Source organism: Nyctibius grandis, chromosome 7, assembly GCF_013368605.1.
Source record: "Nyctibius grandis isolate bNycGra1 chromosome 7, bNycGra1.pri, whole genome shotgun sequence".
Classification (NCBI taxonomy): Eukaryota; Metazoa; Chordata; class Aves; order Nyctibiiformes; family Nyctibiidae; genus Nyctibius; species Nyctibius grandis.
The window spans coordinates 12,045,946-12,071,517 of NC_090664.1; the positions used below are offsets into that span (position 1 = coordinate 12,045,946).

At 41.1% G+C, this 25,572-nt stretch overlaps 1 protein-coding gene across 1 annotated transcript in view; it reads left to right on the top strand.

Moving 5' to 3' along the window:
- Nucleotides 1-5,207: 5,207 nt before the first annotated feature.
- Nucleotides 5,208-25,572, top strand: part of OSBPL10 (oxysterol binding protein like 10) — a 124,590-nt gene continuing 104,225 nt past the window's right edge. The window contains exon 1 of the mRNA XM_068405158.1: nt 5,208-5,521. Coding sequence (XP_068261259.1) covers nt 5,208-5,521 — 314 coding nt within the window. The remainder of the gene's footprint in view (nt 5,522-25,572) is intronic.

The following is a 25,572-nucleotide window of genomic DNA, read 5'->3' on the forward strand; positions in this document are numbered from 1 at the left end:
GCTATTGCAAAAGCTGGCAGACTGCAAAGCTAATGGTAGCTTCTTCATGTTCTTGAAATCCTCAGGTCAGAAGTGTTTCACTGATGGATGACATGCTGGTTAAATCTAAGCAAAACCATTATGTAAGACAGAACACAGTATTACAATTCTTATACTGTGTTATGAAAAAGGCCAGATAAGAGGGGTCACAGCTTCTTTTAGACCTTCAAGTCCAGGAATCTATGGAACTGGATCTGAGGAAGGACCAGAGGACATGCTGCTGCTGTGCACTGTTCCACCTGCTGCATTCACTTTCTGGTAGTTGCCGTAGACAACTGGGGAAACATTAGTGAGAGCAGGCTTGGTGCAGGTGTGACTGTGGCATGAACTGAACTTTAGGGATCGTGTCTGAGTCATTCCAGTACTGACGTCTATAGACAGTGGTGATAGAGGTGCACAGTGGTATGTTTTTGCCCTAAGTATTGCCTGCAGTTTAGTGACAGATGGCTTTAGTCTCCAAAGCTCATGGGAAATGAAGCAGTGTCTCAGGAGGACTGTAGGGCAAGAAGGAGGAGATGGTAAAACTGAGCAAGCTTTGGGGCATTTCCATGGAATAGAATCAATGCTTGAATGTAGACCAGGCTGAAGTAGTTTCTGTAGACCATATAGTTAAATTCCTCCATATGATTATGATGGCAAGAAGTTGTGTGGAAATCTGGTGGGGGGAGGAGGCAGAAAAAGAATCTAGAAAGTAATGATAGAAAACTGTTTGCTAGGGGAGCATTAAAAAGTTGTAGAAACCCAAACCAAGATGACCACAAAACAGAAACTGGCAAATGAGTTATGAGTTGACCTTGTTCTAGAAGCTAAAACCGTGTAGCTTAGCAAAGGATGGAGAAACTTCTCTGCTTCCTGATAAGGGCAAACAGTGTTGAATTTGTTATCTTACCAGATGTTTTGCTTTCTAAAAGGTGGGATAAATAATGAGTTATTTTGGTTCTTTTGGGTACTTAATGAAAGAGGCAAAATTTTGATTTGGCCAGAGGGTGAAAGTAAATTCTAAAGGAGGACTGTAACGTAGCAGCTGTGTTACCGTGGAAACGGTGAGAACCTTCATTAGGCAGGTTGCTGTTAATAAATAGCTAATTAAGAATATTTGTAACAAGCCATACATCATGCACAATTGCATCAGACTAACTCAGTGTGTATTACCCTGAAGTCTAGCTCTACTGGGTCAGACCATTAGCTAGTAAAAAAAAATAAATACAGGTTCAGTCATTTTGAAGAACATTAATAACTCGAAACAAATGAGGATAAGGGCTCACTGATATCCAGATTGCCATGAAAGGTTGTCCAGCTCTGTTAGATTGCAACAATACGTACATATAACATATTCTTGTGCTTAAATACAATCTAAAAGCTGCATAGAGTGCCAATGTTTGACTCAAAAGGACCTTTGGTTTACCAAGGGGAAGGAATCCTTAATATATGAACAGCTGCCCTATAGGTTAGACCAGAGGTCTGTCTTGTCCAGTACTTTATTCCTTCCACTAGTAGGTGCTTAGAGAAAGACTCAAGAATAGGGCAGGTATTATTTAATCAATAAAGTAAACAGTCTTCAAGGAGTCAGGAGTTGAGGACCTTTCTGAACTTTGAATACATCCAAAACACTTTGGTCAACCTTGTTTAAAGGGTCTTCAAAAACAATTGCTTTTTTAATCTTTCTAGACATTTGGCATCCAAAACCATCTTGTAACAATGAGTTTTACAAGTACAAATCATGTGAAAAAAGTATTTTCTTGTGCTTGTTTTAAACCAGCTGCCCCATAGTTCTTGTTTCATGAGAAACAGTGAAGAATCGTTCCTATTAACCTGAGTACCATTTTGTACACTGGTTGTCTCTTTTCCAACTGAAAATCCTTTTCAGTTAGCTCTCCCCTCATAAAAAGCTAGGGTTTATACCTTTTCTATTTCTACTCTGTCCTTTTTGAAGCAATGTTATAAATGCAGAGTGTACAGACAGTGGTTGTACTATAGATTTATATAGCAGCATGCTGATATTTTTGTTTTCCTAATGAGCTCATCACAGCTGTTTTCTTGATTACCCTTGAACACTGAGCTGGGGTTTTCAGAGGACTATTTAAAATGACTCCAAGATCTCTTTCCTGAGAGGCTATAGCTAATTTGTAGATTATCATTATGCATGCATAATAGTAAAAGCTATTTTCTCCCCATGTGCTTTACTTTGTTTTTTTGCAACGTTAAATTTCAGCTGCCATTTTATCAGTGATTTAGTCACTTCTGTGAGATCCTTCTGCTATTTTTTTCCACTTGATTCGAGTTTCAAAGCGAATGAAGGGATTCTGATTTAAGAAGATACCAAGTAAGATAGATCCCAACTCAGAGTAGTGGTTTCCCTCTATTTGAAAAGTGGCCATTTATTCCTGTGCTTTGTTTCCCATCTATTGACTAGTTTATATTCTGTAAGAGGACTTTCTGTGCTATCACATCACAGTAATCCTTCGAGCAGCAGAGAAGAATGTTTTGGGATTTCTGCAAAATTCTCCTGAGGACATAATATACTTACAGCCTGTTGTCCCTTCCATTTCAGAAACTCCCTGATGAGCACATCATTGTTGCTTGACTTGTTGTATAGAAAGGCATGGAGGGGCTTCTTTATACTTGTGTGAGAAAGCTTCTTTTCCTGACATAATTCCCTTCCAATAAATTCTGTGCAAGGCAGAAAAAATGACATTCACTACCTGTAATGTAGGACATATATAGGTAATGTGTTGGAGTGGCTGATGTGATGACGCTGTTATTTCATTAAAGCATTTTGTTCCACTGTTCTGGGCTGTCATTGTAACTGATTATGAGGAGAAACGCAGGGGTCTCATCCTTATCTCCAGCGAGCAGGGTCTAAGCTTCCTGAAGGAGCATGCCTTGTTCATTCCAATGTCTTCTGAAAATTGTGGTCATCAGAAGTAGTGGAGTTGAGCCTAAGAATGAGGATTTTCAGATTGTGGTCATGGAGTTTCTTTCCATGGTAAACAATGATTGGGGAATTTTACACGAACATCTTAAGTTCTGCTCTGGGGGTCAGCCTCTTCTCCCAGGCAACTAGCAACAGGACTAGAGGACATAGCCTCAAGCTGCGCCAGGGGAGGTTCAGGTTAGACATTAGGAAAAATTGCTTCACAGAAAAGGTTATTAGGCATTGGAATGGGCTGCCCGGGGAGGGGGTGGAATCACCATCCCTGGAGGTGTTTAAGAAAAGACTGGATGTGGCGCTTAGTGCCATGGTCTAGTTGACACAGTGGTGTTAAGTCAAAGGTTGGACTTGATGATCCCAGAGGTCTCTTCCAACATAGTCGTTTCTGTGATTCTGTGACTTGAAAAATTGCTTACTTTAAAATATTTTGTTTTAAACAATAACTGAGAGTTCATAATCTTTGTCTCTGCTGCAAGAGATGTGCATTAAATGTTCCGCCAATGAAATACTAAATTAAAATTCAAGTTTCCAGACTGCAGTGCCTCAGTATTTAGCTACAACATGAGAAGTTTAACTACCCAAAACTCAGGATGAAGTTGCCCAACATTTCTGCTACTCAACCACAACACATATGGTAGGATTTTCCAGAGAGAAAACTGGGAGAATCTAAGTTAGGAGCTGTCCTCTCTATGCTCATTTATAAGGGAAACGAAGGCCTCTAACTGTATGTGGATTCAGATAGTTTGAGTATTTACTGAGGTGCAGAACACGGAGGGCACCTGATACTGGCTACACTCCAAAAATCTCTAGTACACAGGAGTGCAAAACTTTCTACAGGGTTAAAGCACAGGAGCTAAGCTCAGTTCGTATTTTGTCATAGACTCTCTGAGCTCCTCTATCTTTTAGGTCTCCAGTTATAAAATGGCAACAAGAATAACTACATCTCTGATATGCTGTGAAGACACATATTGTAACAGAACTGAGGCACTTGGCTAACGCAACAAGGATGGACACAGAAGTGATTTGAGGGAATGTCACCACATAGCTTTGTACCAAGCTGACTGTACAAGGACCTGCTCAGCTTTTTACAGTGATCTTGAGGTTACATCCTCCGTTTTCAGGAGATGTGACTTAACCCACAATAATATTTTTTGCAAAGTCTGGATGAGTGATATGTCTGATGTGGTATGTTGATAATCATTATGTGCAGCATTATACGCTGTGCGTTGGGCAAGGCTGTTGTGTTCCTGACTGCTGGGCACACCACCTACCTCTTCATTTTTCACTGCGTGTGGGCACAGCTCTGTGCTGCTCGTGTACTATACCGTGCACGGTCGTCTCCTTGGTGTCACGCTCTGTGGTAACGGGCAGTGATGTGCATCGGTCCGTACTAAGAAACCCCCTCTCCAGTGCTATGCTTTGTGCACAGCTTTTGTGAGTGTCAGTCATATGCTTTACAGCCCGGGCATCCTCCTCTCTGGGGGTGTTGCTGTGTGTACACCCTGTATACTGCTTTCCTTGCTCCTCACGTGTGTGCGTGTTGTGTGGTGTGTGTGTGAGGCCTGTCAGGGGTGTTGGCGTGCTGGGCTCTCCTCTCTCCTCGCCACGTACGCGAGGGCCTGGCAATGTGCACACGGGGCACCCTCTCCCAGTGTCATCAGCCTGTGTGTGTGCACGGGTCTGCGCGTCCGCCCCGCGCCCTGTGCGCCGGGCACGCTTTCCTTTGGGGTCACCGCTGTGTCACACGGCATGTGCGTGCGTGTCATTGCTCGGGGTGCGTGAGCACTCCCGTGGGCCGCCTCGCCACACCACGCAGCCTGTGTGCACGCCATGCCGTGCCGTGCCGTGCCGTGCCGTGCCATGCCATGCCATGCCATGCCTTCCCCCTTCCCCGTGTGTCTCCGTGTGTGCGTGGCACCCGCCCACGCGCAGGGGCCTGCGCGGCTCCCGCCCTCTTCCCGCCGCCGGGGCAGCGCCCTGCCCCTGGCTCGGGCAGGCGGGGCGGCCGAGGGGGCGGCGGGGGGCGGCCGCCCAGCCGCGGGGCACCAGCCGCCGCCCAACTCCCCTCAGCAACTCGCGAGGAGGCGGCCCACGGTTCTCTCGCCCGGCGCGGCCCGGCCCGGCCCCTTCTCCCTCGGGCGCCGCCCCTCTCCGCGCCGCCTGTGAGTCAGGGCTTTGCGGGGCACGGGCGGCAGCCGCGGCCGGAGCGGGCTCTCAGCCTCCGCCGCGGGGCCCCATGGAGAAGGCGGCAGCGGTGAGCGAGGGCGGCGGCAGCAACAGCAGCAGTCGCAGCAGCAGCCGCCCCACGTCGGCGGGCTCGTCTCCCTCGTCCTCCTCCGCCAGTCGCGGGCTGCCGGGCCGGCCGGCGGCCGCGGGGAGGCTGGAGGGAGGCGGGGGCGCCGGCAGCGGCAGCAGCCCCGGCTCGGCGGCGGCCAGCCCGGGGGGCGCGCAGGCGCCCGGTGGCGGCGGCGGCGGCGGCAGGCGGCGGGAGTCGGTGCTGGAAGGGACGCTCAGCAAATACACCAACCTCCTGCAGGGCTGGCAGAGCAGGTAAACCGCCGGGCCGCGTCCTTCCCCAGCGGGGCCGCTCCTCACCCCCAGCCGCCCCCAAGATGGTGTCCGGGCAGCTCGCGCCGCCGCCCCGACGCGACCCCTCCCCGGCCGCCGCGGGCAGGTAGGCCGGGCTGTGCCGCCAGCGCTGCCCGAGGCCAGGCTCCCTTCCCCTCCGCGCCCGCTTTCCTTGATTTTGTTTTACTCGTTTGTTTTCCCAGCCGAAGGAGCAGTTGGGCGTAAGGACGGGGCGAGGGAGTGGCCCGGTGTTGGGTCGGCGGGCGCAGGGCAGCGCGGCCGGAGCGGTGGCCCCCAGCGCTGCCGCCGCAGGTGCGGGCGGGGGCAGGGGAGGGCTGACGCTGCACATGCTGTTCTCCTGGCAGTGTTCCGTTTTTAAGCTCCTTTTCTGTCACGTTAGTCTCCTGTGAAGTTACCTCGGATAACTAAATGAAAAACTGGGTGAGAGCCTCCCAGAATAAATGGGAAAAATGCCATGCTTGTGATTATTTTTTTTTTTTTGCCACGGGGTGGGACAGCGTAAACAGTTACCTGTGTGTTTAATAAGATCTCTTCTGTTGCTATGTCCTTCCTGTTTGACAAGTCCTAATTTATGTTGATACGGTGACAGGCCCTGGTCCTGCAATTTGTTGGGTGTGGACAGGCTGATGGGCATCTGTGGAAGTCCCGGGGAAGGTCTGGTTTTTAATCTAGTGTCTAAGTGCAAAATGTTTTACAGAGTTGAAGCCAGACTGTGGAATTAATAATGCTGTATTGGAATCTGTTGAAATCAAGAGAGGAGATTTCTTATTAGTGTTTTACTTCTCATAATTAAACTTTGTCCTCTTAGTGTATGGATGAGGATGAGTATCTAAAACTTGCCTTTTTAATGTAGGGCATCACAGTGATGGTTTTGAAGAGAAGCAAATGCTATAAAGAGAACATTTACAGGACTAGTTACAAACTTCTGCACAAAACTTTAAAAAGTAAAAAACTCCAAACCTACCAAAACCTGCTGTTGCTTATATTAAGTGATCCGAAGCAGTAAGAATGTGGGAATGGCTGTGACCTTGATGTTCTGACAGTAATTTTAAAGCATTTATAAGTGACAGAGTTGAATTACACAAACACCAATGATGCTATGATGCTGACTGGTGTGGGGCTAAATCAGTGTAGGAGTACTGTAGCAGTACTTCCTGAAAAGTTTCAGGAGCTGGTCTAATTCCCTACACTGGAGGGCATGCGTAGGTGCACCAGCTATGAGTGATAACGAATGTCTGATATGATTTGGATAGGCGCTCATCTCCATAAAACCATACTGCTTCAGTGTAGACATGGAGAAGGCCTTTGACTGTTGTTTGGTTACTGCAATTCTGTGATAGGTTCACATTAGACTTGTATCTGTTTGTTGATTTACGTAGTCCTCCTGTAGTTTTTGTTTAAAAAACAAATAAACACATTTTGATACCTGATACATAGGACTAAAATGCGTGACTAAAAATTAAAAGCACACCCTTCCCTTTTTTTTTCTGCCAACACTTCCATCTCTTCTTGTAGAAACGGTAACTCTTTTTACTGTGTGTGATTTTAAGGGTCACTTTCACGTAATCTGATGAAATTACAAAATAGAGGTTATTGCTTATAAATATTTGGGTCTAGAATTGCCTGCTTGTTGTATTTGGGAACAGATTAAATCTTTGATAAGGCTGACAGCTTGAAATAGCGTATATAATCTGTGTATGTCCAAGAAACTTTTGTCTGAAAACATCATGGAAAAAAGATAAATGTCACTTAAACAATTTACTATAGCACTTGGAAATGAATGTCTGTTAATTTTTAGCAGTCTGTTTTAATGCTGCTTTATCATGCTTTGTCAATCGCCAGTTTTATTTTCTGTAAATGTGGCTGTTTGAGCAAGTGGTTTATAATGATGCAGAGCTCTTACGCTAAGTAACTTTTAGTTTGTTCAGTAATTCCGTTCTGTCGATGCATACATCGATGGGATGGGGGGGATGTTGGGATGATGGGGGATTGTTTGGGATGATGGGGGATTGTTTGGGATGGGGGATCTGATAGAAGTTCTAAACAGAACAGTTGAACCTTGAGGCTTACCAAAGTTGGTCTTACTGTAACGCTCAATAAATGAGTAGTGATCCGTGGGTTCAAGCGTGGTTGTCCATTTGGCCTTCTGAATACTTGTCATAGAGTGTTTTCTGTGAAGCGGAGCTCAGTCTATAAGATTTTGTAAGTGATTTCATAGCTTGCACCTGCAAATGTATCAAGAGTGTATGTGTTACTGAATGATCATACAAATTACTTTTGAATTTACTTCATCTGAAAAAATACAAGATTGTTTAACCGCATGATCAATACAGCCAGATGGCTTTAATATAAATAAAATGGAAAAATAAAGCGAAAACTGACAGAGTTCAGTAGTCATGGATTTGGAATGATGTTCTTTAAAGCTCCTTATCCATTAGCCTGAATAATTTAAGTGTATTTAATGTTAGCTTATGCCACGTGATACTGAAGTTGAAAGGCTTTCCTAGGTTATCCAATGCTTACTATGCAGAGTAGCCTCTACAAGTCTAAAGAAATTATTGTCGTGTCAATTACAATTAGTGTCACTTTTTTATCAGTTGTCCTTTAACAGGTATATGCAAGATAGTCTTATTTTGGGTGAGGCAGCTAAGCATAACGCTGCATTTGTAAGCATTAACTGAAGTAATTGAAGGCCTCAAATTCAGTCAACCTGGAGAGCCACATTACTTCTTATTTTAAGGATTTCTGAGGGTTTGTTGTTTATTACTAAAGAAATCTTTATTCTGCTCTAGCAGGTCAGGAACAACCTGATCTAGAAATGAGTGAGGTGCTTCTTCACCTTTGCAACAAGCAGAAGGAGACGCTGCTTTTTTTGTTTGGTTGTTTTGAGGCAGTTTGTTGTGTGGTAAAGATGTTACGGGGGCTGGGCATTTACAGCATCTCCTCTGAAGTCTGTAACGTTCTCTGCATTTACACAGGTATGAATGCGGAACTTAATCTAAAACACAAACACTTTGACGTAGGAACACTTGTGTCTAGTCTGAGATATCGGGGCATTTGACTGTCTTTACTATGAAATTACAAATAATTATGTTATCAGAATTGAAGTACTGTTACAAAGCATTTCTATGGAGATTCCCTTGTTCTACGTGTATGGGAGAGTAGTAGCTTGTATTTTAAATGGGAATTGTGTGGGTTTGATGGACACATATGTCTCTGTAGAATCGTCTCATGTCATGCAAAACCTAATTTGTATGAGTTAATTTGATATTAATGACAAATTTATTGCCTGTGGCTTTATTATCCTGTTTTATTATTATCCACTTTTTCCTTGAAAATGTTTTTAGTACTTGTGCTTGTAGGGTTTTGTCCTGCAAAGCCCCTGGATCATCTGCATTTGGGCTGGGGCTTAAATTTGGATTTGTAACAACAACAAATGGAGCCACAGCTGATGGATGTTGTTGTTGCTTTTCTGAGTTGAACTGCTCTGTGTAAATTATTCTATAGCCCAGGTGTTTTCTAAAGCACTACTTTGGTCTGTTCCTGTTTCCTCTCTCACTTGAGAAATATATTGTGTTACCAGTCTCCATGAATCATGCCCAATGTACTTCTTGTACTTGAGCACCACCAGACTTCTGTTGGGGGTTAGCTGTATTCCTTGAATGTCAACAAAAAATGTACTTTGGGGCAATTTGGTTTTTTTTTTTTTTTTCACTCAGTCTCTTTCCTGGGCTTCACAATGCTGTGGTGTGGTCTCTTTGCTTGTGTAGTTGCAGTCTGACTGGTGCCACCACAGAAAGACCCTTCCTTGATTCCAGTGTCCCACACAGCAGCTAGGATACCACCAGAAGAACCAGCAGACTTTAGTGCTACCTTAGGGGCTGACTTCTCTGGCTCCCAGAGGTTATGCTGCTCTGACTGTAGCTGTTATGGGAGGGTTGCTTTCTAAGTATGTTGACAAAATATGTCAACGCTGTTTTGTGCTATAGCACCTACAAAAATCTGCATGTAATGGTTGGTGTGTTTTTTTTTCTTTTAATTATATATACATTCTGGAGAAAGAGATTGTGACCTCTTAGAAGGGGAGTTGATGAAGGTACTTCAAACACAGTAATAATCCCCTTCTCCCTCCTTCTGAATTAGCTAGTCCATCTTTTGCAGAATTTTTGGGATTGACACGTCTGCTCATGGAGCTTTGGGGTAGTTAACACCTCTAGTAGTTGCTAATTCTTCAATGGTACCAGTCAAGTTGTTCTAGCAATGAATTGTGGCCTTCTTCCAGTGTAGAAAATGAGTAGATGGTTACTGAACAAACTATATGACCGTATTTGTGTAGGTATACCTATACAAGTTGGGAGGGAAGTCTGTCCTAGAGAAATAAACTGTTTTCTTAATATAGAATAAACCATACTGTCAGGAGTCTAACAGTAGACAGTATCTGAGAAGGAGAAAATAACGATGTGCTTATTTAATGTTTGCAAAGTTTGCTGAAATGGGGATTTTTTGTGTTCTTACTAGAATCAGATTAACACCAATCCCTCCACTGCGTATCTTTTAGTCTTAGTGTGCTTCTGGCATATCTGCATGGGGCTTTATGTAGTGATGTAGTACCTTCCAGGATTGATTTGCAGAGTTTGGGAAGAGGGAGACTATTTTAAGGAGATGGAGATGCAACTTTCTCTCTTTCTTCTGTTGTTGGAAGTCTGTTTCTTAAATTTTGGAACCTTGATTATAATTTGTTAGGAATTGTGGAAACACTTTAAATTTTCAAGACATTTTGATAATATTGGGCTAACATTCTATTAAAGATTTTATTTGCAAAATAGATTTTACTAGAAACTGTGTTGTCTCTTCGCATGTAGATTCTGTTTGTAGTAGGAGGCAATGTGGAAAGGAAGAAAACTACTTAAAAGCAATGTGGTTTAGTTCTGTTGAACAAATGAACAGGATATTTTCTGTGCTGAACACTCAGGAGTCACCTATCTTATTGAAATTAAGATGTATGTCATTAGTTTCAAGCAAGTGGAATTTAAAATGTCAAAAAGTCAGTTATTAGTAAGTTCTGTTCTGGATTAAGACACTAATCTTTTTTTCTTAATCCTGAAATCTATGTAGCACAAATAATCATGGTCACATGTAAGCTTTCTTTTTTTTCCTCTTCTCCTTCCTTCACTTTTTGCTGTTGAAACTTTCCCCCTGTGTCATTAATGCTCACTTGAAAAAAGAAAACAAAAAAAGTAAAACCAAAAAAGTAATCTCTTTGAATGTATATCCCTAATTTATTTGTAGGAAAATTGGAACTTTCAGTTAAGATAGACTTTGCCTTTGTTTAGTTAGTGCTTGATTAAACCTAACTGGTTTAATCGCAAACTGGTTGATTTAGTTTGAATAGCTTTTGCTGTTGCCTCTGAACCAGCTCTGTTGGGAGAATGGAGAAGGCTGTTCAAACAGTGAAGTCAGAGAATGAGTTTTAACAAGGTAAGAGGGAGGAGGCTGAGAAATCCATCATTGTCTGTCCTTCAGTGATGTTTACAAGAAACATTTGGGAGAAGACAACTTTGAACCTCAGGCTGAAAGGGAAAAGGATGGTCTTGTGGTTAAGGAATTGGTTTGCACTGTGGAGATGTGGATTCTGGTTGGAGAACTGCGGTGGACGTTTCTCTTGTCCCCAGGCAAAGAACCCAAGTTCTTTGTTCCTCAGCTGCTTGTGTCACATGGCGACAGGACTGCTTATGCCTATGCAGAGGATAAATTAATATAATGCATAATAATCTAATGCATAAGATGCTTGATGATAATGTAGGAAAAATCTGTTTAAAACAAATGAGATTTGGGCATTTTCACTCAGGCAGTATATCTGGGATTTGCAAGTGCACTTCAGAGCTGAGCAGCAGTCTTGTACCAGAGGGAATGAAGCGGCAGGCAAAACAGAGCGTGGTCTTCCTTTCACCCAGATGTCACACTTAGCTTTCAGACAGTGAAAAGAAGTGGCAGTTGGCACTAACACTGAAGCACGCACTTACCCTTATCTGGGGTTTGTTATTACTAGCTCATCTTGCTGCTGGCTTTTTGAATGGTGATTTCTGTGCTTAGCAACACAATGATAAATGTAGTTAGAGGGAGCACACATGCACCTGCTGGCTCATTTAAAAAAAACAGCCAGTTTATGAATATGGATATTTTTTTTCATGTAGGAGAAGTGACAGTAAGTTGTTAAAACTAAGTAATGTGCCTGGAGTCTTTCTATGAGTATATAAGAAAAGTAGTCAGAAGATTTCCCCAGTCTTTTTATATTTAAAAACAGTTGTTTAATAAGGAGAATGTATTTGGGCTTTAGCTTCTCCTAATATTCTTACTTTGTTCTTTATTATGTATTTAAAAGGCTGAACCTTCTAAGTGAAAAGGATGCTAAAAATTGCTGTAACTATTGGTTTTTAATGTAAAATTGTATTTGTTAAATATGTATTATAATGAATAATAAAACAAAAATTACTGAATTTGGTTCAACTAAAAATGCTGAGTTTGTTTCTTTGGTCCTAATACGCTTCCACAACTTTACCTTCAAGTATCTTGGCATTGTGCTTTAGATCTTGTAGGCTTTTGTGGATATTTGCCGACGACACTAAGCTGTGTGGTGCGGTTGATATGCTGGAGGGAAGGGATGCCATCTAGAGGGACCTTGACAGGCTTGAGAAGTGGGCCTGTGCGAACCGTGTGAACTACAACAAGGCCAAGTGCAAGGTCCTGCATGTGGGTCGGTGCAATCCCAAGCACAAATATAGGCTGGGCGGAGAATGGATTGAGAGCAGCCATGAGGAGAAGGATTTAGGGGTGATGGTTGACGAGAAGCTCAACATGAGGCGGCAGTGCGTGCTTGCAGCCCAGAAAGCCAACTGCATCCTGGGCTGCATCGAAAGCAGCGTGGCCAGGAGGTCGAGGGAGGTGATTCTGCCCCTCTACTCTGCTCTTGTGAGACCCCACCTGGAGTAGTGCATCCAGCTCTGGGGCCCCCAACATAAGAAGGACATGGAGCTGTTGGAGAGAGTCCAGAGGAGGGCCATGAAGATGATCAGAGGGCTGGAGCACCTCTCCTATAAAGACAGGCTGAGAGAGTTGGGGCTCTTCAGCCTGGAGAAGAGAAGGCTTTGGGGAGACCTCATAGCAGCCTTCCAGTACCTGAAGGGGGCCTACAGGAAAGATGGGGAGGGGCTTTTTACAAGGGCATGGAGTGATAGGACGAGGGGTAAGGGTTTTAAACTGAAAGAGGGTAGATTTAGATTAGTTATTAGGAAGAAATTCTTTCATGTGAGGGTGGTGAGACACTGGAACAGGTTGCCCAGAGAAGTTGTAGATGCTCCCTCCCTGGCAGTGTTCAAGGCCAGGCTGGATGGGGCTGTGAGCAACGGTCTAGTGGAAAGGTGTCCCTGCCTGTGGCAGGGGGGTTGGAACTAGATGATCTTTAAGGTCTCTTCCAACCGAAACCATTCTATGATATCATATCTTACCAAGATGTTTGATTACCTCTTGAAACCTAATCCAGGGAGGCAAAGTTTGCTTAGTAATTAACTGTTGCACATAAAAATGTTTCAGTAAGCGCTGTCTAAATGCTTCTGCACTTCTCTTTCCAAGATGTCATTTAATTAGTAGGTAATTTAAAGTTGAAGAATGTAGGTCCTTAACTACCCAGCTCTGTAGCACAAGCCATAGAATTTGTCTTGGTTTCTGGTTTCTATGCCAGCTAGACTTGTGTTTCTCTTTGCATATCTATCTGAGAATTTTTCTTCCAGTGACAGAGGATTCTTCACCATAGCTATGGGAACAATTTGCCCAGCTTTAATCACTACTTAAAAACATTGCCTGTTGTTCTTAATACATGTCAGCCTTTGACTTTTCACTGAATCTCGTTATGCTGGTTGTATATGAGACTGAAGATACCTCTTACCAAATTTTGTTTCTGTGTGCAGTCTTTTTGGGGAGGCTAGTTTATATTTTGTCTGTACTCAGAGTATCTAGACCAATGGAGTTTTCTTACTGCAAGTCAGATCTCCCAGTAATTTTAATAATTTATGATAGTTCTGATTATTATTTGGTATTTCAATGTTTTTCTTCACATGTGGACACCAGAACTGTGTACAGTTTCAATTGTGGTTGCAGTGGGGATCAAATAGAGGGGTAATGCATCCCATTTCCTCCAGCTCAATATTTCCTGCTTAAAAAGTTCAAAGACCATTAGCTTTCTAGGTCTACATCATTATTTTTTGAAAACTAGGTTGTTAATTCTGCCTTGTAAGTTTAACTGTTAGTCTAATTGCACACAACACTGAGACCTCATGTTCCCTGGTGCTGCCTGGGGTCTCCAGACAGGTGTCTTCATACCCCCGCTCTTGTTATTTCCTACTTGCTTTGCTTGAGCTGTCAGTGGCATAACACACTGGTGCTTGTTACGCTGCTTTCTCCTGATACCCTGTATGCTTCTTGATCTGGTAACATATGGCACAGTACTACCAAAATCAGTGCCAGAAGTGTCAAAATGAAGAGTAGCACTTAACTGTCCTTTTTTGGATGGGAAGGTGATGACAAGGAGTGCTGTGGGAGCTGTCTCCCTGCAGTATTGCTCTCTCCATGGTTAGCATGTTTTTGCATATCCCCAGTGATACTTCTTGGGCTTTCTCATGGTGTGTGCATGCCCTGTTTTTGAGGGGGTAGAAATAGTTAATTATTTGTTTGCAGAAGACAATACTTCTAAAATGTAGTTGAGGAAACTGATTATTAGTTAGAAGAATTACTTGGACAAAATAATCAGTAGATTTTCCTTACCCTGAATTTTTATGAGTCAGTGCTTTTCCAGGTAAATCCCTTATCTTGTAATTATGACTTTTTTGCCACTAGATGTATGATTTTATTTTGACAGTATTGGAATGCATGTTGTTTGCTGATGATAGCTTATTTTCATGTCATCAGCAATCTTTATGGAAATTTTTTTCCCATCTAGGTCATTGCTAAACACTCCAAAGCCAAGAACTGATTGCCAAGGAACCCTATTAGAAACACATTCACTCAGAGATCCTAATTTAGTTATATTTTGAGGCTGGCTCCATCTTTTAGCTGTTTTTCAGTGCATTTAATGTCTTGTTCATTTTAAAATTGTACTTCTAATGCAGGCTGTACTGAATTTTAACACTGCTTCAATGCTGTTAATATGATGAAGCAAACTTGTGATATCAGAAACCTAGCAGGTTTTCTGGAGGAAATTTGTTTTTAGTAAATGCATACTGATTGGTGTTAATTATCTTGCTTTAAATATCTTTTGTTTAAAAATTTACTCTATCAGCTGTTGCATTATTTTATTGAGCATTGGATAGTCTGAGACACATACGCAATTAACTAAGCTGTTGCATTTATACTTTTTAAAATGTTTGCATAGTGTAGTTCCCTTCAGTTTGGGAACTTCCCATTGTTTTTAGTGGAAAGGAGCTGGATGCACCAAGTACTGATGAACCTTAGCGTTTTGAATCATTCACTGTATGCTTGGTGAAACATAACAATTTTGTTGGTAGTATCCGTCTGATAAAATTACAGTTTAAAATTTGGAGTACTATTCTTCAAAATAAAAGACTGGACTACTCTGCTATGTGATATAAGTTGCTGCATGCTTGGTGCTTGTTTCAGGACCCTTCCACAGGCTAAATGTGGTTGCTATTGTGTATCTCTTAGTCCAGTGCACCCACTCAAGAGTGTTGTACAGCATTTGCAGGTGCCTTAAGGTATTTGACTGAAAAGACCTTAGGCTATCAGCTGGATGGTTGTAAGCTGAAATCCCTAAATTAATATTTTTCTGAGGTTTTGAATTAAGTTACTACTACAAGTTCATATATCAAGTACATATTTCTCAGTGACCTGGGAAATGGCTTTGCTTCAACTACACAGCCTTTTAGCAATTACCTGTTGCAGTATTAAGAGTTATGCTGTATATAATGTGCCTTTCATCAGGTTCCCAAGATTTTTTTTAAAAATAAGTCAATAATGATTATTTGATTTGTTTGAGAATGGACTTGGAGCACAGCTAAGAATTGTGATGGGACAACTTGTCTAGGTCATTCAACAGTATATTTAAAAGTTAGAGGAAGTGCATGAATATAAGTTGGGGGTCTGTGTCAATAAAGCTTCTACGTTCACTTTATGTACAGAATTGTGAACCACGCTGCCACTTACAGCTATATTGGTTGCTACGTCTTTCATTGAGATAAGATGGTGCTTTTACTTAAGGGACACATGTCACTGTGGGAAAATCTACACGCTGGAGTCAGAGTAGTATGTTTAACCTCACCTGGAGGGGAGTGTGTGTGTTTTTCTAGCTTTGGAATATGGAGAAAACCTTCCTAGTAAAAGGGGAATAATTTAAGCTAGTGCAGGCAAGACCAGGCATTCTGCTGTTATTCTCCTTACATTTATAAAATTAAAGAAAAAAAAATGGGGGAAGAGAGGGAATGGTCAGTTTCTGGTCTGTTGCTGTTATTCGGAGCTGTCAGGGAATTGAAGAAGAGTTGTATCAGGTTTCTCCATACTGCTTTTATCATGGTGATATGAGGAAGATAATGAATTTTATCATGAAAAAGACACTGAAGTGTAGGCAAGATGGGGAAGGAAAAAATGTGTTATTCATTGCTGCAAGCATTTGGGTGTTTTGCGCTGGCACAAAAACCTCTCCTGAAGGTGTGGGGTTTGTTTTTTTTTTTTTGGTGCCTTATCACAGTAAGCTTTGCATAAAAGCTCCTACTCGTGAAAATGAAATAAAGAGATTTTGCTTTTTTTTTTTTTTTGAGCTGGAAGGTTTGCCTTCCACACCATAAGGTGTAGTGTGGGTTTTGTGGCTGTTTTCTTTTGTGTTTTGTGTTTTCTTTTTCTTCTGTTGTCTGTATTTTATCTTACCTGGTTAGTATGATTTGATTTTGTGACTGTTTGGTTCATGTATCAACCTTTGTCTTACTTTTATTATGCAAGTGCAAGGAGAGGGTAGTTTGGCAATAGAACAAGGGAGCAAAGAAGAGATGTAGAATGGTGGGAGAGGTTTAGAAAAGGAGTTAAAGCCTCTGGAGGAGGACTGATTGAGGGAAAGGGAAAAAAGAGAGGAGAGAAGGAAGTAGATACTGAACTGAAGACAACACAAGGATAGACCTTTACCACTTTTTTAAAAAATAAAAAATTCTGGAAATCATATAACATGAATTCATAATGAAGTCTTGGAAACCCAAGTGAGATAATTTCCTCTTATTTATTAATTTTAATACTACCATTAAGAATGGCACACAAGAAGTAGAGAGGGAATTATTATTTTCTAAATTGCAGAATGTGTAGTGCAGTGAGGATTTTTCTGGTTTTGCTTTCTTTCCTCCACCACCTTCTGTAGCAGAGCTCATTTCAGGGTAGTAGATGACTGATGTGAATAGCAGCCAGAGGAAGCTACTGACAGTGTCCACCTGGATATATATTAATGTGCCAGACTTACCTTTACCCTTTTAAGCACAATATCACTTATGTGGGAATTGAAACATATGTGACGATAAAACTGTTTTCCGGTTAAAGGTTATAAGTATTGTTTCTTCATTTTTGATTAAAACAATGAGGATCTGGATTTTTGTGGAACAATGTTTCTAGAAATATATATATGTAAAGCAGCAACCTAATGCATAAAGGTCTTTGGCAGTAATTGTTGCTTGCAAATCTAAATACGCTTTCTCAGAAGGATCATGGCTAATACGCTGCATATCTCACAACATATTGATGAAACCACCCTCTCATGGACTCTGTGGACTCTATACATATGTTTCTCAGAAACAGTGTTGACAAGGTACTCTGTTGTGAAGATGGCTGCATAGCAACTGTCGGGATAAAGACCAAACATAGACACTTAAACTTCTCATTTCAGTCAATGAATTGATAGTCCTAAGAGTAAAGGCAAGGCAACCCCTGTTGGACTGCAAAGTATTGGCATGGAAAGCTGAAAAGTTCCAACTGTCCTAAGATGCAGCACGTAAGAAAGGTCTGGTTTCTGCAAAGCTTTGTTTGAACTAGCCGAGGTGGAGAAGAGCTGGAAGTGAGCCAGCAGGCTGGTCTTGCAAGCAAGATCCTTACTTCGTATATTGTATTTTCTTCCATATGATGTGTAAAGAAAATACTACATGGGCTTGGATATGTTCATTCTTTCCAACCAGGAACTTTTAGAGTATGGATTAAAAAAAAAATAAATTCAAAAGCTAGGAAGAACAAGCAGAAAGGAAGACATAAAACTGAGAACTTAAAAAATTCCCAAAGCAAGACCTTAACTCACTTTTTGCATTTTTTTTCTTCCACGTAAATATATATTAAAAATATATTCAGCTCACGAAAAATTTCATTGCTGTAACATAGCTGAGTTCTCAGCCCCTTGTGTATGAGAGTGTGAGTTCTCAGCCCCTTGTGTATGAGAGTGTGAGTTCTCAGCCCCTTGTGTATGAGAGTGTGAGTTTTCAACCCCCTGTGTATGAGAGTGCAATGAATACTACTTGTTGAACAGGTTCTGTCAGTGAAATAATATTTTAAATGAAACTTGCAGTTGGGAGAAATGCCAACATTCATGTGGTTCAGTTTTGAGAATCTAGATGATAAATTATCTGCATCTTGAAAGTGAAGAATAATAGCTGCTACAAACACTACAGTAAAATCACAGAACAAGTTTAAAAACAGATGTTTTATTGCATCAACTTGCACAAAAATAACTTCGAAAAGATGTGTTCAGAAAGCATTTGTCTGCTAGAAAGTTTCTGGTATCTATCTATTCACTTAGAATATATCATAATAATTTGTATCTAGAACAGCTATAGAGAATACACCCTCAGTGAATTAGTAGTACTGTGTGGAGTGAGGGAGGAATGAAGAACTGATTTGAGGACTGCTGTCTCCTGGTGTCATTTGTATGTCTTTCTCTACCTGGAAATTACCTTTAAAATTTTTGTGTTGCTTTCGCAGGTGGTAATCAGCTCTTGTTATTACGTGTTTCTTCCACATGAGTACTGTACATGTGTCCACAAGCCAAAAATAGCTAGATGAATGTGAGAGTTATCAGAAAAAATCAGGAAGCCAGATTCTTGAATACAGAAGTTTTATATTTGCATTATAACTCTTATGACCTAGATTGATGAAGACAAGCACACTTCAGATGAAAACATGTTTCAGACTGTTTTACTTGTCTGTTTTGTTACTATTAATACTTCGAACACACCATAATATGTTAAAGAAAAAAGCTGTCTGAGCTTGCATCCTTGTCAGTATTGCAATACATGACTCAGTAAAAATAAAATGCATATTGAAACTAAGTTGTAGCACAACTGTTCTCTTTTTTTAAACTTCTAACACCACATTTTATGGTGACAGTGTTTACTTTAAAAAAAAAAAGTCTAATTGTTCATCTGAGAATACCATAAGTACTTTACAAAATTTGAGCAAGCCTCAGGTGTGATGCTTGCAGCTACTGAAGTTAGAGGGAAGAGGTTCTTGATCTCTAACTAAGCACGTCTTTCCTCATTAAATAATTGCCAGGTGAAAATAACACTGAAGAGTTGCTGGCTCCTGGCAATGATCCTTCCTGAGGACAGGGCATTGCGAAAGAAGGATGAGCTTTGAAGGTCTGGCAAAGAAGTCAGTGAACTGTGATACAACCTCTATAAAACTTTGCTGACTCAAGGCAGCTCATTGAAAATGTATGCTATAATATCCATTGATGGGATGTGGTTATGCCTTGAACCTCACTGCATTATTGTAATACAGTACAGCCAGTATCTTTCTCTTGGTATGTTCTTGTTCTTAAAAAGTTGGCTTCTGAACAAACAGCTAACAAAATAGCTTCTGAACACTGAAAAGATGTCGACTTGAAATCTGGATCTAAAAATAAACTAGGAGTAGTTTTGGATATACTTGGAACTTTTTCTGCCATTTTTTAAACATATAATGATAATACGAACTACTTATACATGCCAGTCCTTAACGTAATGTGTTCTGAGAAAAAAATTTATTCCGTAGTACAGTAATCTTTACTAATACACTTCCTGTTGTAGAAGATCTCTATAAAAATTCCATGGATTTATTTTAAATTGACTGTGCAGTCATGCTGTACTTCCCTTCCATCCCCACCCCTCTTGCCAGTGCCTCTATTCTGTTTTGTTTGTTCAAGCATTTTTGGACATCCTAAGGCGTTTCTGTAATTCTGTATTCTGTTTGGAAAAAATACAGCTATGATTGATGCAAGCCCTGTCCAGTTAAGGCTATGTATACATTTTATTTAATGCTTGCCAGGCTTCATAAAGTGTGTCTGCAATTGTTCCACACCCAGTAAGGAATTCAGTTTAGTGTGCCAGGTAAATTAATCATCACGGAGATAGTGAAATGCAAGGGATCCGGAGGTTGCTGATAAAATGTGTGGTTCATATTTTTCTTTTCCTTTTCTTCTTTTTTCCCCCTCTCTCTCTCTCTGGGAGGGCACTTTAATCTAAACATGCTTTTGAAGCTTACTTCAGAATATCCTCTTCTCCACCCAAGTCCCGAATTGCTCTGGTTAGGGGAAGGTTGGTAATTTTCCCCAGAAGCAAAAGCTGGGGCACCTGACCTGGGAGTGGTTCTGTCTAGCTGGGTCGCTTTGGTCCTGTATGAGAAAAACACAACCAGAGGCTGGAGTACCAGAAACTTCTAATTGCTCATTTTTCTTCTGTCATTAAATAACTTGCTAACAGGACTGCTAGTTTTGCCCCCAGTTGTTATATTTTGATAGTAAAAGCTGTAGTGAAAATGTAATTATGCTGGGAAAATGATGACTTCGCGGGTACTCATCCTTCTTTTTTAATTAAGATACTAATTTAGACTTGATAGTCATAAGGATCTGTGAGAACAACCAATATCTTGAAGCGAAGCTCTCAGATGTGAGCACAAACATGAGAATCAGCTGCAGACAGTAGGCAATTGATAACCTGTTGGTTATGACAGCCTTGTTCAGCTGCTCTGTCCTTCCTAGGGGGTCAGAGGTTCAAACTGCAAGTTTCATTCTGCAGCTTTCTGGTAATCCAGTGCTTTTCCAGCCTTTATGTCCTTGTGTGCCCTGTGCCGCTTACAGGACGTAGGCAGGTGATACCCACGTTTTGGAACATTTTGTTATGGTGGCTTCTGATGGCTGGTAGCGATTGCTGCCTGCAGCACTGCTTTGGGGTGCTCAGCGCGATGTGGTCTGGAGTTCACATGTGCCTGTGAGCTGACTGGTGTTAGTTGTTGAGCTACACTGAATTAATTCACAGCCCCTGAGCCCAATGACAAAGAATAGGGTGCAGGTATGGCATAGCTTAGTTTATTCAGTGCTACATTTTGGCCAAATGTTGTTGGCTAAAAAAACTCCTGTAATATATACTGGATTTTTGCTATGCTGTGGATTAAAGGCTGGCTGATCAATCAGAAGTCTGGGCTCCCCATAGCCCACTGTGCTTCTGTCTGTGGGAGAAGTATTGGCAGTGTCTCACTGCGCAGGACCTTTGTAGGGCTATGAAAGCTGGTAGGAGGCTTAGGTGGATGCTCCTTGGGCACAGAGGTTCTGCTGGGAGTCCTTGAGTTGAGGGACGAGCCATGGAAAATAGCTGGACCTTCTAAGTAGACTGTAGCAGCTTACAACTTTTAGCCTCATAACTTGGTTCTTATCTTTTCTCTGTGCTAGTTTTTAAATGGAAGTATTAAAGCTTTGAGGAAAAGGGCTGAACAGATGCCAGATATAGTCTTGCTCCTTGTGCTGAACGGGTTGGCAGTTGAATATGAAGCTTTTCTGTAGGATCAAATAAATGGTATGAATCCATCTGTCCTCTTTCCCATGTTCTAAGGATCTCTTCTTTCCCATTTACTTGATCCCTCTTTTGATACTGTGACAGCAAGTGTAGGGGGAATAGTGCTGTAGGAGATGGACTGAAGAGAATAAAACATTTGAAAGTAAGGAGATCAGATATGAAAATATTGCATGTGCTAAAATTATAGATGGATGAGCTGTGACCTCAGGTTCCAGAGAGGAGGCTAATGACATCAAGCCTTTTCGGGTTTTGTTCCCCTTGAGCTTAAAAATTCATTTTTAGTAGTGACATTTGAACAGATTGAACACAAGGGGCGTGGAATAGGTGTCTCAACCAAGGGAGCTGGAAAGCTTAATGGAACTGTCAGTAGTAATAGAGAAAGCAGCTGGTATAGGAAAAAAATACAGTGCAGTTTCTCACAGATTGCGTTTTTGAGATGGTGTCAGGATATCAGGAACAGGTGTCCGAGAGACTGAGAATACCTCCTCTACTCATGTTGAGCTTTAACTTTCATTAAATAATTCCCTCAACTGGATTTAATTATTGGAATGCTGAATTGCACGCTTTTTTAAAGGAAAATGTCAGAATTATGAAACTGTAACTTAGTTTTGGAAATGTGAAACCTACTGGATCTCTGCTCTGGCAATTTATTTATTATCTCCACTTGTTCTGTGCCTACATTTTTTGTTTTTGTGTTTTTTTTTTTTTCCTAGTAGCATTGTCATCTATTAGGTACTTGGACTAATTGTGATGGCTCTCTTCTGTTTTAAAGAGAATTTTACACTTAAGTTGGTTTATTCTGCCCCCTTTCTTTATGCATTTGCCAACACTAGGTTCAGAGGTTCAGTTAAGTTGGGGCATGTTTATACTGGTGAAGGAAAAAATGACCACCTTATGTCTTTCCCTTCAGGGGAAGAAGTTCTGTTTCTTGAAATCCCTGCTACTGAATTTCTTCCTGAAATTCTTTTTCTGCATTGTTTCCTGCTCTATCATTGTTTCAGGGACTGTGTAGTAGGCAAGGTGGCTATTGCAATTCTAACAGCCAGCATTGAGTTTACTAGAGGAGTCTAGGGAAATGCTTAAAATTATTGCTGGTGTTTTAGTCTGTTGTTAAGGACCTTTTCCTCCAAGTGTGTTTAGGTTGTGGGTTTTGGCTTTTTTTTTTTTTTTTTCTTTTATCATGCTGTCTGCTTGTCACTGCTGAGGATGAAATGAAAAGCAAAGAGGGTGCATTGTCAAATGCTGCAGTGCAGGACCAGTGTGAGTACTGAGGAGCGTGGTGAAGGCAGGTAGTAGGGTACCAAAGAGCACTGCAGAGCAGGAGTGACCTTCAAACATCAAATCTCTGTTAGAAAACAGGACTTGGAGTTTGTGCTTCCTAAAGTGAAGGAGTAATACTTTACAATGTTTTCTCTTGAGAAATAGTAGGATTTTAGAAATGGCTGTTAAAAAAAGTGCATGCATCTCTGTAGTTTTCAGCTGGGTCTAACATTTCTTTTGGGATTTTTTTTTCCCCCGTTTTTTTTTTGCTTGAGCATTTCTGATCGTACTTTGGGTGTCTCAGATACAATGAGTGAGAGGAGTTATTTTGTTGGGGAAGGGAGGGAATAATAGTATACATTCTGAAGCTCTCGAATCACATCTTGTCTGTTTGAGGTGCCAGGTAAGAGAAACTAGCAGCTAAGGAACAGCATCTATTAAGACTGTTTGCAAACAGTTGATAACATTTGGGAATAAACTAAAAGACAACTACAAACTAGTGGTTAAATAGAGAAGTGTTTAACATAGCATTGATTTTTATCATAATTGGGGAAAAGGAAAAAAGCTAGAAGGAAGAGCTTTTTGAACTGCACTTGAAGGAAAGAAATTAAAATAAATTCTAAGTCATTAATGAAGAGAACTTAGTGCAGTAGAGTAATTTTGCTTGCTTCTGATTTTTAAAGCCAAAGACTTCTGGTAACTGAAGAAAAACATACTGCTTATAACTACTAGTTGAGGAAATGATTAAGCTATAACAACTTGATCTTCCCTTCTTCCAGATCTCCCTATAGCGTTTCATTATTGTGACTATGGAGGTTCATGAGGATGTTCGTAATGTAGCCTAAATGTTCAGGCACTAAAAATAAGATTTGGGGTTCTAACTGGTGCTAGAACCATTAAACTTCAAGTTTAATAGAAATCTTACAACTTATGTTATTTCCCATCGCATTGAAAAAAGCCTGCTGTTTTGCTATAATATATTTAATGCTGGTTTTACCAAAAAGAGGAGAACACAAACATGACCTGAAAGAATCTATAAAAATCTGAAGTGGAACTAGAAGCAGACTCTAAAAGATGTTTTATTTGTCTCATTAAGTAAATCCATTGTTCCGTGGTTTGATCTTCTACAGGCAGGTGATTCTGCTTTATATCAACTTTAAATGTTGTCAGCATGTTTAAAAAAGAAATTGATTTTGCTAACATATTTTCATTATTGGCATTATTTCTTTAATGCTCATGTGCTGATTTATTGCAAAAGTGAAGAATTTAAACTCTTTCGAAGCCGTTGGTTCATAGTTGTTCATAGCTCAGAAGTCCATAATTTCAGTGATGGCAAAGGAACTCTTTTTATTTGTGTGGGAGGGTGGATTAGATCAGCAGTTTCTGAATTGCTTTTATAACTAGTGTGATTGTAACTATAGGAATGACACCAGAAATTGTGTTAACTTTTTAAAAGTTACTGGTGAGTTTATGCCTTTTTGTAGAGCAGACGGATAGCTTTTGTATCACGAATGGTGTCAAATTTTATTTAAAAGCTCCTGCTTGCCAGCTGATCAGCCAATACGACTCTACTCAGTAATTCAGTAAGATATAACAAGGGATTTGACAGAAACATATGTAATGTAATGTAGGAGGCTCCTGAAAAATACCTTTTCTTTTGCAATTTTAAAATGGAAATTGATGTAGTACTGAGTACAGTGGAAGCTAATTTGTCAGGACTGCTGGTGCTGAGTGGTGCGAATTGTCCTTACTATGTGTTTTCTTTGACCATCTGTCTAAGATTCATATTAGTAAGGTAGTTGTTAGGGTGGGAGAGGCTGTGTTTTCAGCCTGGGAGTGAGCGTTGCATGTAGTTGCATAAAAGCTTACTTTCCAGGAGTTTGGAGTAGTTGAAAGTTGATAATGGGGCAGCAAGTGAGCTTCTCTGTGTGCTGGACAAGCTGTCAAGGCTGCCATGTACGATGACTAATGTGTGTGACCTGGTCATGGATGAGTGGAATGCACCTCACTCAAAAGAGAGCAGCAGCAATATGTTTTATTGAGGTAAAATAATAATTTGACAGAGTTCAATAAATTCGAGGGAATTTAACAAAGTTTAACAGTGGCTGTCTGTCACAGGTAAGGGATCTCTCCACCTTGGGTAAGGAAGGATCTTAGTCTCAGGTAAGGAATCTCAAACCTTGAGAGACGTCCCTGCTCAGGGGGAGAGTCACCTGGTGTGCAGTCCCGCTGCAGTTCAGGGGAGCTCAAACTGGGCCCATCCTGATGGTAATATTTATAGAGTGAAGTAGTGGGCTGCTAGTCAATATTATAGACAAGATAGGTGTCTTTGTTTTGGCTCTGGTATCTTGTTCTGTACTTCGGTAATCTTGCATTTTTGGATTTCAAAACCACCTTTTGAAATATTTTTCTGAGGCACCTTCACTCCCTTGTGCATGATGCAGGAGCTTTTCAGCTCGCAGGTTGACCACAGGGCATGAGACCTGTAGCTCCTTAGTTAACCTGAACCAAAGTACGACTAGGGGTCAAGTGTATCCATCACAGACCTACAGCCAGAAATATTGGCCAGTGGTTTTCATGTAATGCTCATAGCTGCAGAGTAAATGGATCTCTTTCCTGCTGGATGGATGACTCTAAAAAGCTCCTGTTCTACCCAAAGACTGACCTGGCTGCAGTATTCTGTAGCTAACTACCACTCTTATTATTGTGTAAGTTATACTGGGATGTGGTGCTGTGTACTGCTGCTGGCCAGTGATGGGGACGAAGAAACGAAGATGACAGAGCAGTAGTTCTGATGTGACATGAAATAGGGGAAGGCTAGTTCAGCTGAACTAGGTGTTTAAAGTGCAAATCAGTAATTCTTCCTTGAGGAGGGAGAGTGAGAAATTACAACTGATTGTC